General features: G+C 60.1%; 1 protein-coding gene across 4 annotated transcripts in view; it reads left to right on the forward strand.

Moving 5' to 3' along the window:
• The window catches only part of Rxrg (retinoid X receptor gamma), a 36,298-nt gene extending 24,423 nt beyond the window's left edge, over window positions 1-11,875 (forward strand). For all 4 annotated transcript variants that reach the window (XM_048810099.1, XM_015491903.2, XM_048810100.1 and 1 more), the window contains 6 exons: window positions 4,043-4,203; window positions 4,304-4,433; window positions 5,426-5,558; window positions 6,465-6,556; window positions 7,521-7,626; window positions 11,417-11,875. In XM_048810099.1, coding sequence (XP_048666056.1) covers window positions 4,043-4,203; window positions 4,304-4,433; window positions 5,426-5,558; window positions 6,465-6,556; window positions 7,521-7,626; window positions 11,417-11,564 — 770 coding nt within the window. In that variant the 3' untranslated portion in view covers window positions 11,565-11,875. The remainder of the gene's footprint in view (window positions 1-4,042; window positions 4,204-4,303; window positions 4,434-5,425; window positions 5,559-6,464; window positions 6,557-7,520; window positions 7,627-11,416) is intronic.
• The last annotated feature ends 912 nt before the right edge of the window (window positions 11,876-12,787 follow it).

A 12,787-nucleotide genomic window follows, 5' to 3' on the forward strand; every position in this document is an offset into this window, starting at 1 on the left:
CCCGTGGGTGCTGTGGTTTCTCAAGAAAATGTGCTCCTTGAGCAAGAGGCCAGGGGCACCGTCCTCGACCACGCTCACCATCCTCCCTGGGGCCCAGAGAGTGAGCCCACACTGACCCTCTCCCTCTGCCTTCCTGTACCTAGCCAGCAGGTCTCAGGGTGAGGTGTCTGGTCCTGTGCTCTGGTCTCTGATGGAGGTCCTCAGAGCTGAGGTGTCCGGTCCTGTCTTTGCTCTCCCCATGGAGGGTCACACTGAGCCTCTTGGTGGAGGTACCTTCTCCCTTCCGGCCCTGGGTCTCTGGGGAAGCTGCCCATACTCGTGTCCTTGGTCTGCTACAGACCCTTGGGCATTGGAGAATCTGTGTCTTTGGACTGCTGGCGTTACAGGTGTGACAGTCGTGGCCTCACGGGGACCTTCATGGTGCGTTGGAGGGTCACATCTCTAATGTAGGTGGGCTGCTCTGGTGCAAGAGAAAAGGAATGGAGGTGGGATTATTGCTCCTTTATGGGATTGAAGAGTCCACTGAGCAGCCGGCTGAACGGAAGGGAAGCTAATGCCTGAGGACGGGCAGCCGTGTCCTGTGCTGGTCCTGGGCCCTGGTGCTGGCGTGTCGTGGGGTCTGGAGTGAGGGGTCCTCCATCTGGCAGCAAGTGACCAGAGGGATCAGCCCAGCAGCTCCTCCCGCTCCTTCCGTGAGGAGCAGGGCAGTCTGACAGGAAGCATGGAGGAAGGGCGAGGTCCTTGAGCCTCTGAGAAGAGGGAATATGCCACCCAGAAGGGGACGTGTGGAGAGGGTGGCTTTCAGGGTCACCTGTCCCCGGGAGCATTTCACAGTGGAGCACACAGGCCCGGAGAGGTGAAGGTTTCCCAGGTCCGTGGCAGGAGACGAGTGGTGCCGGTCCCCACTCCCCTGTGCTCAGCTCACGCGGCCTGTCCTGGCAGGAGGTGAGGAGCTCAGTTGGCCTAGCACTCGGGCTCAGGGGAGCCTGGGGTGTGGCAGCCCTGAAGCTGAGGTCCTGGCGTCCCGCTGCCTGGCTGTTCAGCACACACCCGCCTCAGGAGAGGCCACCCTCAGTTGTCAGACCACCCTGACCTCCTCCTCCTTCACCACGTCCTCCTTGTGAGGTGTCCAGGCCGTGTGTGTCTGTGCCCCTCTGTCTCAGCCTTTCTGGCCTCTTTCAGGCCCTCGCATTAGCCGGGCTGCTTCCGCCCCAGGCCCTTTGCCCGGGTGGCTCTCCCCGCCTGGGTGCTTCCTCCCGGCATCGGTGTGGCTGGCCTTATCTTTCCTGCGTCTTTTCTTAGCTACTGCCCTCTGTGCAGAGCCTTGCCTGGCTGTGCCCTCTAAACCTGCGTCAGCGAGATGCACTTGTCTCTCTCTGCGGCACTCACTGCTGCCCAACACACGTGACCGCCTTGGCTGTCTGGCTGCACGTGGCCAGGTCCCCTTGCCTTTGACTGGCGTTAGAGCCGTGCCGGGAATTGGGCATGTGACGTGCAATGGCAGCTGTTGGAGTGGTCCTCCTCCCACAGGGTACAGCTGATGTCCTCATAGCTTCCCCACCACGAGGGTCGAAGTGGACCTGGCACGGCCATCTCGTGAAAGAAGAAACAGAGGTCCAGAGCAGTTAGGGAGCTTGCCAAGCCGACACAGCAAGCAAAGGGCAGAGCTGGTAGAGGACTGGGACCCTGGGACCCCCAGCCCCCCTTGGGAGTTCTGGAGAAACTATTCCCAAGACTCTGGCCATACAGGTCGTTTCAGGGTAGAGGGTGGGTATCTCGTCAGCCCTTCGTAGGCAGCTGTGGCAGGCTGGGGGCCCCGGCAGTCATGAACACGACTAGCCCAGGCCTTGGGGCAGAGCAGGTTCAGGAAGGGTTTGGGCACAGCCAGCCTGCGTGACCTGCTGCGCCTACCAGCCCCGGCTGGCTCCTGGGCTCAGTGACCCAGCTTCTCTGGTTCCAGACCCCACAGGGGTGTTGAGGAGTGAATGGAAGGCAGTCTACATAAACTGCTGAGCAGAGCGCTGACACACAGCGGAGCCTCATGCTCTGTCTTTCACTGTGAATTCACAAAAACCACCTGCTGGAGAGTGGGGGGACCCGGGCCAGGGCGGGAGCCTGCCCATCCCAGATGGCCCACCGTCGTCCTGGTGTGTCCTGCCGTCCAGAGCAGCAGCTCTGACGGCTGCACAGCGGTGGCTGGCAGCGGGGGTGCAACCCCTCCTTCAGGACGGGGAGGTTCACACTGCGAGCGGAGAAGGAGTCGCAAGCAGTGGCTCAGTTAATGGCAAAATCAGAGTCGAATTCCCTGAAGCCGGGTTACTTTCTCTGAAGCTTGAAGGTGATTTTTCTTGAGTGTTGCAAGTGTAGATGGATTGAGGTCCGCAGAGGAGCCTCCCTTAGCTTGCTTCCCGTGTCTCCAAGTCAAGAGGACGGAGGCCCTGAGAACAGTTAACATGGGACGGACTCAGCCTCGGCCTTAGATCCACCTACGAGGAGAACGCAGACTGAGATGTCCACAGGGTCCCTGGATGAGGGCCGAGGAGGGAAACCAAGGACGAGAAAGGAGGACAGGGAGGAAGAGGCCCGCAAGGCCAGGGGCTGGAGAGGACCAGAGGCGAGCCCAAGGGCCTGGAGAGGCCAGGGCAGAGGACGTGGCTGCTCTGTTGAGCTGCCGCAGTGCCTCACGGGTCCTCCCAGATCACTGCAGTGGCCACCGCTTTGCAGATAGGGAAACCAAGGCCCCTAGCGGGGAGGGGTGGACCTGCCTGTGGAAGGTCCCTCCCCTCCCAGGCACAGGCCCCTGCCCCTGCTCTCTGCCTCTCCTCACGGCCTCCCCTCCCTCCCACCCCTCCCCTGCCCCCATCACATATCCCCATGTCCCTAGGCCTCTGGGTGAGTCTGCTGGGCTTTGGAGCCCAGTGGTGTCTTCCAGGCATGCCCCATCTGGCTGACCTTGAGACCAGCCATGTCCCTGGCACTACAAGGTCAAAGTCAGCCCCTGTGCCTGTCCAGCCTGCTTGCCACAGTTGAAGTGGACTGTGTGGGGAGGACAGAGGAGAATAGAGGCCAAGGGCCAATGCAGTCACGGAGTGCAAGGTCAGCGGCCAGTCACAGAGTGCAAGGTCAGTGGGCCAGTCACAGAGTGCAAGATCAGTGGGCCATTTACAGAGTGCAAGGTCAGTGGGCCAGTCACAGAGTGCAAGGTCAGTGGGCCAGTCACGGAGTGCAAGGTCAGTGGGCCAGTGCAGTCACAGAGTGCAAGGTCAGTGGGCCAGTCACAGAGTGCAAGGTCAGTGGCCTGCTTACACAGGGGCTGTGCCCACTCTGGGATGTAAACAAGATGTTGAACAAGATGGAGGGCACAGCCTTCCAGGGGATGGACACTCAGCCGACAGCGGCCACTCTCCTGCTGGAGAGGGCGGTCCTGGGTCTGCCTTGCCTCCTAACATACAGACCAGAGTAGGAGTGAACCTTGATAAGACCCCCGAGATGGCTCCAGCTGCGCCCTTGTCTGTGTGCCCCCCAGAATCAGCCCTGACTCTGAATGTCATCTCGGTGATATCCCTCCACCCTTCCCTACTAAAGTGGCTCCTGAACATCTTCCCTGACGAGTCGGGTCAGGTGACGCTGTGTTCGGGCTGCTCGAGGTGCAGACCTGGTGGGAAGTGAATACAGGATGATGATGGGATCCGTCAGGGGAGCCCAGAGGGGTGTGGTCACCTCCTAACTGGGGCACGCTGGCAGCTCACCAGGGTGGGGGTCGAGCAGAATATGGGAGGCTGCAGTGAGTGAGGGGCCGGGCTCCTTAGAAGAGAGGGGCATCGCAGCTGGCCCACGCACAGAAGGCAAACTTGGTGCAGTGGGAAGGATGTGGACGGAGGCCCCCAGCTCTGTGCCGCACCCGCGTGTCTGTCAACATGTGACAGCTGCCTCAGGGCCAGGACCACCCCTGTTTCACACAAGGAAGCTGAGACCTGCATGGTCCCCGGCTCCTTGCTGTCCTGGGTGGCGCGGTGACTCCACGTGTCCTGCTGTTCACCAGCTGTGCAGGAAGAGCGGCAACGGAGCCGGGAGAGGGCCGAGGGTGAGGCCGACTGTGCGGGTGGTGGCCACGAGGACATGCCGGTGGAGAGGATCCTGGAGGCCGAGCTCGCGGTGGAGCCCAAGACGGAGTCCTACGGGGACCTGAGCATGGAGAGCTCGGTACGGCCGGCCTCCCGCCAGTGCCCGTTCTGGGGCGGGGCAGGAGGAGGAGGCGTCGCAGAGCCCCAGGCCCTGCCCTCACGACTTTGTCCTTTCTTAGACCAACGACCCCGTCACCAACATCTGCCACGCAGCCGACAAGCAGCTCTTCACGCTGGTCGAGTGGGCCAAGCGCGTGCCCCACTTCTCGGACCTCACCTTGGAGGACCAGGTCATTCTGCTCCGGGCAGGTAAAGCTCACCAGGGCTCCTGTGCTGGGGGGCCGTCACTGAGCCTCCATTCTGAAATGTGCCTCGGACCCTGGTGGCCCACAGTGGCTTGATGACACTGTCACCCATCCCAGCCATGTGGTGGGTCCACCCTGAGGCTGCCCTCTCCAGGTCTCTTCTTCTCACAGGATCTGTAGGGTCTTCAACTTGGACGGTCTTCCCAGAGCCCCCTCCTTCCCCAGTGGGACCCTGCCGTGCGGTGGCCGAGGGGGACTCCGGCCCACGGGACGCTGTGGCTCACAATTTGCCTTTGAATTTAAAGACTCTTACATTCTTTTTATTGAGGATCATCTGAAGCAGCGCCCACAGTTGTCATGAACTGCTGAGCGGAGAGGTCCCCACGTCACAGAGGAGACAAGGGGCCAAGGTCTCTGCTCAGGTTTATCCTAGATGGATTTCAAGTCTCGCTCACAGACGCCATGAGCTGTGAGCTGCCAGCGTGCCCTTGTCATTTCTGGGACACTGTGCATCCATTGGCCACGGCCATGCCTCCCCTTTGTCACAGAGCCATCAGGGACATTTGGTGAAGATGGGCTAGGTGTTGGGAACTGGCCCTCACACCCGTTAGATCACCATCTCCGAGCGTTGCTGGGAGCCTCACACTGTGCCTGTGTGGCTAGACAATGCCGAAGGAGCCCAGCTGGGCTGTCAGGGCCTGGGCACAGGCTCAGGTGCCTCTACTGTCCCCACCGGGCCGCTCACAGTGTCTGGTAAAGGTTCATCCAAATGGGTCCTTGTCCTCAAGCTGCGGGCTGCATGGAGAGACCGTGGGGTGCAGAGCCCTGGAGTCGGTGGCCCTGGGCCTGCCCTGTCCTCTCTGGCTAGCAGCGGGGTCATCTCAGCCTCCCTCCAAGTCCAGTTGTGCTTCTGGATGCCGGGTAGTGACACAGGCACTGGGAGTCACCAGCGCAGGGGGCTGTGTGGGCCTCTCCTCAAGGCCTCCTCTCCTGCAGGGTGGAACGAGCTGCTGATCGCCTCCTTCTCCCACCGCTCGGTCTCCGTGCAGGACGGCATCCTGCTGGCCACAGGTCTCCACGTCCACCGGAGCAGCGCCCACAGTGCTGGTGTCGGCTCCATCTTTGACAGGTGTCTCCCTTCCCTGGATTCTGTGTGTTCGTTCACGTGTGCACACCCGCGTGCCCCACATGCCTGGTGTTTCTGCGGGTAGTGCTGGGGTCTGGCGTAGCCGTCAGAGGTGCACGTGACTGTGTGGGGCCATAAGCACCTGGACACGCAGCCCTGGGTGAGGGGCCTTGAGAGAGGCGGAGTCACGCAGAGTGGCGTGGCGCTGGGCCGGCGGATCCCCGCTGGGCTCGGGGGAGAGGTCGGGTCCCTGGCATCACTGGTTGGCGGGGTGGGAAGGCTGAGCGGCTTATCCTGGCAGCCGGGAGGGGAAAGGGCCCACGGCTGCCCGCAGGAGGCCAGTGAGCCAGGCGGTTCTCTGGGAAGGCCTGTGGCAAGAGCAGACCACCTCCGTCAGGCAGCGGCCCCTGACGGAGACTTGGTCCCTTAGAGGAGCTCAAGGAAAGCAGCAGCGTGAGAGTCCCTGTCAGTGCCAGAGCCCGGACCCGTCCCACCCCCTCACCGGCAGCCTGTAGGGTCCCTGTGCGTGCACCTGGGACGCCTCCAGGTCCCGTCCTTTCCCACATGTTCCCTAGGAAAGCCAGTGTCCCTGGGGTGCCGGGGCAGGCTCCCTGGGGGCTCTCATCCTTGGACGTGGCCTCCGCTGGCCTTGCTCTGCCCACTGCGCCTCTCACAGACCTGCCTGTCCCTGGCTCCGCACCCGTTGCGTGGCTCACGCGGCTCCTTGCTGAGCGTTGCTGGCCGTCTCTGAGCCCCTGAGAGTTGGCTGTGCACCAGACCCACCTCTGTACCCCATCCCAGAGCACTGCCTGGAGAACGAGGTGGACCACCCCGGGGTCTGGCTTCCTGCTGCTGGGCCTGGGCCTGGCACTCACGGATTCCTCGCCACCTGCCCTTTTCTGTGCGCAGAGTTCTGACTGAGCTGGTTTCCAAGATGAAGGACATGCAGATGGACAAGTCGGAGCTGGGGTGCCTGCGAGCCATTGTGCTGTTCAACCCAGGTGACCGCGAGGAGCACGGCTCTCCTCCAGGGCGGGCTCCGTGCCCAGTGGGTTCTGGTTCTGCAGCTCAGCTGAGCGAGAGCAGGCAGGGCCAGGAGTCCAGAGGGTGGGAGTCCTCTGTTGCTGGCCTCCCTGAAGGTGGTGAGTGGCAGGAGCAGGCATGTCTGGGCGAGGACGAGGAAGGCAGTGGGGAAGTGGTGGAGGTGGTGCCATGCTGGGTGTATCTCCAGGTGGCACCCTGAGTCTGCAGATGGATGGGGTCTGGGACGCCAAGAGAGGGGTCATATTACATAGCTCCGGGTCTTTGGTTCCCCCTGAACCTCTGGGAAAGGGAGTGCCCGTTTCCTGACTTGGGGAAACTCTAGGGAAGGCCACTCTGGTTCTGGGGGGAGGATCGGGGTTTTGTCTTTGAACGTTCGAAGGGGAGGTGGTAGTGGACCGAGAGGCACTACAGCGGGAAGCCAGGGCCTGGCATGAGGCTGAGAGTGCGGCGTCTGCTGGGGACAGGAAAGACGGCCGGCGGGTGGGGCCCAGCTGGCTGCTAGAGGAGCAGGAAGGGCGTCGGCAGTGGACGGACCCCAGGGTGCTGTGCGGGAGGCTCAGGGAGGGTGTCCAGGGAGGCAGGGAGCAGCTTCACCAGAGCTGCAGGCCACAGAGCGGTTCACGCAGCCACCTGCCATAGGATATGTCCCCGGGGCAGGACATGGGCCAGTTTGGAATGTGCCCATCTCACCACCGGCTCCAGGCTGGCCCGTAGGAGGCTCTCAACCTGTGTGTGAGTAGAATGGCCCAGAAAGGCAAGGCTGCCCTCCTGGAGTCAGTGGTGGACGCACTCGTGTTGACAGTAGGCACGAACGCACAGTGGGGACCCCAGCGCTGTGAGTTGGCTCCATGATGGAGCCTGTGGTGTCCCCTCCACCTAAGGGAGTGACCAGCGTGATGGGGACACCACTGTCTTTTGCAGATGCCAAAGGTCTGTCCAACCCCTCGGAGGTAGAGACCCTGCGGGAGAAGGTCTATGCCACCCTGGAGGCCTACACCAAGCAGAAGTATCCGGAACAGCCAGGCAGGTGAGGCGCTGCACAGCCGTGCTGTCAGCCAGAGCTGGACCCTCTCTGGGCAGCGTGTGCCTCTGTGCAGAGCCAGGGCCCCTGTTGCCAGCATTGCTGAGTCTCCACACAGGCCCGAGCCTGGGCTCTGCGAGGCGGAGGGCCGTCTTCCTGCTGTCCATCCCCTGTCTGGTGCCCAGGCAGAGGTCCACAGAGCACAGTAGGCCTCCGCTGCAGCCCTACCCAGCTGTCTCAGTACCAGTGACCAGTCACAGTCCAAAGATATTAAAGGGAACATTCCAGAGATAAGCAGCTTGTAAGTTTTAAACAGTCTTCATTGCATACGATGAGACAGTTGTGTTTCCTGTTGCTGGTGTTGACCTCTCGCGGCGCCTGATTTATAAATCAACTTTGGCAGAGGTGTCTGCATACACAGGGCTTGGTAGTGTCCTGTTTCAGGCAGGCATGGGGTCTTGGAAAGTAGCTGCTGCAGGGGGGGCTGTGGTACAGGCCTGGAAGGGCTGGGCCAGCCGGGGATGCCTGGGTCACTGTGGGAGGAGTGGTAGAGGCTCGGGAAGGCGAGTCCCCGGTGGCGGCGAGTCCCCAGTGGCGGCGAGCTGTGGTCTGATTTCAGCCTGCGCTGAGGTGACTGCATGGCTCTCAGGGCCTGCCCCCTTGGAAATCCCAGGCAGCAGCAAGCAAAGGCTTTGGGGTCAGGGGACATGGCCACTGGTCCCTGGGGTTCCTTCTGTGTGGCCCTGCTGAGCCACCTGGCAGTACAGCTATTCCTGAGTCATTAAAAGAAATGTCAGCGCCTTCCCAAGTACAGCAAACTCTGAAAGGCGAAAATGTCCTCCAGTCTCACAGAAAGCTGGAGCGACAGACCGGCTTCAAGACTGCCATCTCAGGATGATTTCCACGCCCCCAGCCTCACCGTGGTTCTACTCCTTGGTGAAGTCTGACTTGGGTTTGGCTGGTTATCCTCAGTCCTCCCTCCGTGGGGGACAGTCGGCGGTCCTCACTCCTAGTTGGTCTGTGGGCGGTTCTCTTGCTGGCTGTCTCTCAGGGACCTGCCGTCTGTCCTGCGGCCACGTCCCATAGCCACTCTGGTTGGAGCCAGGTGATTGGAGGGAGGAGAGGTGGGGAGCAGTGCGGGGCTGTCTGGTGAGACGTGGGTTTGAGGAGTGCCCACCACACGCTTCCCTGGCTGGCGCTGTGCCTGGCCCTGCCAGCCACACAGGGGCCGGGGCTGCAGGGGGAGGAAGGAGAGACGGATTCCTGGGCCCGCTGGCTTCTCCCTCCCCCTGCAGCAGGAGACGGGGAGGAGGCCAGGGTGAGCCGCGGTGCCTGAGGCCTGCTCACTCTTCCCACCCTAAAGCGACACAGGGTGTTTCTGGGGCACAAGGTGTTCCTTTCCTACCTAGTCAGCTCTAGGTCCCACTTTAATCTTAAAAAAGACACCCAGTTCTTTTTTCCTAATTATAAAAGAGATATTTGCTTTGGTAGGAAAAAAGGAAATTTTAAAGCAGGTAATACAATTTGACTATAAATACGTTGGTACATTTTGTTCCAGTGTCCTTGTGAATTTGCATAGATACGTGTAAAAATACGTATTTGCAGATATGAGATTCTATTTTGGCGTATTATTTTCTTCCTTCAGCAATTTTAGAAATTTTATCAGATTACTGAAAAGTATAAAATCATAATTTCCAATGGTTTTGGAATATTTTTCAATGTCGATGCATTTTTATGATTTAGTCATTGCCCCAGAGATGACATTGAGGTTGTTCCTATTGAATGCCACTTTTAGGACTTTGGAAGGTGACTCTTCCAGGAAGAGGCTGCCAGGGGCCTGGCTCCCTCTGCACCCTGGGGAGGGATGCCAGCTCTCAGCCTGGGTGTGTCCCGGGGTCCTGGGTTTGTCCAGCACAGCCTGGAAGAGGGCGCTCGCTCCGTCAAGGGTTCACCGGGGGCTCAGCAGGCACGTGGGGCTGTTGCTTGGCTCCAGCAGGCGGGTTGGAAAGTGCGCAGGAGGCTGGTCTGCTTGCTGGGACCGGTACCGGGGAATCTGGGGGTCAGCGGCAGAATGTGCACTTTTCTCAGCGGTAGAGTGCTGCCACCATGTGGACACTGTGGAGAAGTGCACCACATGGGCTGGGTTCTTTGAGTGACAGATCGCGGAAGCCCAAACTCAGGAGGCACACAACTCACACAGGTTCTCTTGCGCACACCATGGGCACCTTTGCAGGCTGCAGCTTCCTCTTGCTGTAACATACAAGGGAAGAATCAGGGTCAGCCTGTGGCAGACAGCAGAGAGAACAGCCATGGCTGTCCTATACTGTCAGGCGTCGACATTTTGGAGTGGAAAGTCCACTTTCAGAGTTGATCTTCCAGTCTGACTTGCACATGACAGACAAGCCACTTCCCTGCTGGGCTCTGCCAGCTCTAGTGAGCTCAGAGATCAGCCTCTTCCTCCAACCACCGCTCAGCTACATGGTCCTTCTTTTTCTTTTTTAGAATTTTAATTTTTAAAAGTATTTTTATAATAGACGGACACAGCACCTTTATTTTATTTTTGTGTGGTGCTGAGGATCCAACCCAGTGCCTCCCACATGCTAGGCAAGGGCTCCGCCCCTGAGCCCCAGCCCAGCCTGCAGGGTCCTTCTGTAGACACCCTCTTGTGCTTTAGCATGGAAGCTTCTGAAGCTCTGCATTGACATCAGCATTCGCCTTAGGCTGGTTCAGTTAGAAAGATGGCGCCACTTTGCTCTCCCATATTGCTACCTGTTCTTAACATGTCACCTGACATGAGCACAGAAATGTGCACATTCTCAAGGAGCATTGATGTTCCAGTCTGAGACTTGATGAAATAATGCAACACCCTGGAAAGCTCCAACCCAAGTCCGAAATCTCTGAGTGAGGGCCACAGTGAAGAATGTGAGTTGGTCTTTGTGCTACTGATCGACAGTCGTGAGTAGAGCAACTGAATTCCTAGTGTCCGCGGTCACATCACAAGGAGTTTCACTGGCAGGAAGGGACTTTGAGAAGGGCAAAGGGCCACTCAGGCCTGAACAGATGCACAGATGTGACACACTGATCTGGCAAATGGCCTCAATCAAAGGACAGTGCGTGTGAGGGCGTGAAGCCAGGATGTGGTATGTGGGTGGGCAAGCATGTGTGTAGAGCATGGTGAACACACCCCCTGCACGTCCAAGCAGGAAGACTTGTGGGGAGGCACGTGTGCACGCCTGTGTGGTCTCTGCTTCCACTCTCCCCGACTCCCCAGCTTAAAGCTGGTCACAGAGATCAGGAACGACTGGGTGACAATTGACACTGACTGGGCACACCAAGGTCACACAGCCAGTGACTGCACATGACAGGCGCCCTCCCCGGGGAGAGCAGGGCTCTCTGGGCCCTTGCTCATCCTCTGGCCCAGAGCCTGAGGTGTGTCCGGCACACAGTGGGTCCCCGGCACACAGTGGGTCCGCATGCTCATCTGGCTGTGAACCTGGTGCTCCTGGCACCTCAGGCTCCAGCTCCTCTCTGCAGGGGCCCCGGGAGCTGGACAGGGGTGGCCGTGTGGCCCCCTCCACCACGTGACAGTGGCAATTCCTGCACATGTGCAGAATTGGAGACCCCAGGAGGCCCCTGGGTCCTGGCCAGCCCTCTGCCTGCTTTCTGAAGCTCCCTGGGGCCACAGGCTCCATCGCCCCCACGTTCCCTCCCAGGCTTTCACTGCAGCCTGGCGAGAAGGCCAGCAGCTGCCTCGCGGGCCCCTCCTGGTCACCAGTGCCCTTCGGCTTCCCTGCAGGTTCGCCAAGCTGCTGCTGCGCCTGCCGGCGCTGCGCTCCATTGGCTTGAAGTGCCTGGAGCACCTCTTCTTCTTCAAGCTCATCGGGGACACCCCCATTGACACCTTCCTCATGGAGATGTTGGAGACCCCGCTGCAGATCACCTGAGCTCCACAGCCGTGGCCCCCCAGGATCCCCGGCAGGTGTGTGGCGCCCGCCTGCGCTCTTCCCTCCCCCACCCCTCCCTGCCCCCCCAGATGATGCTCGTAATAAAGAAACCTTTCTCCGCGTGAGCCTTTGATAGATGGAGCTTTGTACAGATGCTAAGGTGACCCTTCTTTGCTGTCTACGGGGCTGGGTCTCCCTGGAAGGTCTTGGGAAGCTGACCAAGCCTCTGTACATAGGACTGGTTTAAATTATTTTTTCACTTGCCATGGAAAGCGAACAAAGAACAAAAAAATAAATAAGATGTTGGCAAAGCTTGGCGCTTGTGTGTGATTGTGCAGGGGGCTTCTCCCCGGGGAGGGGCTGCACTGCAGCTGAGGTCCCGGAGACAGTGCACCCCAGAGCCAGGTGCTGGGTCGCTGGGGGTCTGGGCAGGCGGCTCTGCGCCAGGTGGACCTGGGGAGACAGGGCGGGGACCCTGCCTTCCCGAGTCAGCTGGGTTTCTCCCTCCTCAGATGAACTGGCAGAGGAAGCCTGCAGTGGGTTGACTGGACCCCCAAACCTACAGCAGGAGGGACAGAGGGGCCCCCAGTGTCGCCAGTGTGCAACCTGAATGACTGGGTACGACAGGGCTGCTCCCCTCTCTGTCCTGTGGACCTGACCCTGCACACAGTAGGCCCACTGCAGTGTGTGCCGTGGAACCTGGTTCCACACACTGAGAAGAGTTCCCTTGAGGGCGTGTGGACTGCAGGCACCTCTTCCCCCATGGACAGCTCGCCCTCTGCACCCCCCGCAGCTGACTCCACCAAACGCCGGCAGCCATCAGGGATTGCGCAGCGAGTGCAGCCGCCTTGTGCCCGGGATCGCCGAGGGACCCCAGGCAGTGCCGAGGGATCCGCAGCCTTGGACCCGAAGCAGTGGGCAGAGAATCTGAACTCTGCCGACGGTCCCTTTTCGTGTTATCTGCATTTGCTGTGGACTATAATGAACAGTTGGGCGGAGGCTGAATTCAGCTGTAGGCTGCTGACCTCCGCCCTCCACAAGGCAGTTCACAGACCCAGTCAGTGCCTCAGGAGAGTGGGGCCTCCACCACTGGGTGGAGTCCTGTCCCACGTCCATCTCTTCATCCCCAAACCCGAGCTCTGCCTGCAGCTGACCAGGGCCGGGCAGTGTGGGGGTCTGCACACCCATCAGCCACATCTCCCAGAATTGCTGGCCCCTTCACA

This window comes from Marmota marmota, unplaced genomic scaffold, assembly GCF_001458135.2.
Source record: "Marmota marmota marmota unplaced genomic scaffold, marMar, whole genome shotgun sequence".
NCBI classification, from domain to species: Eukaryota; Metazoa; Chordata; class Mammalia; order Rodentia; family Sciuridae; genus Marmota; species Marmota marmota.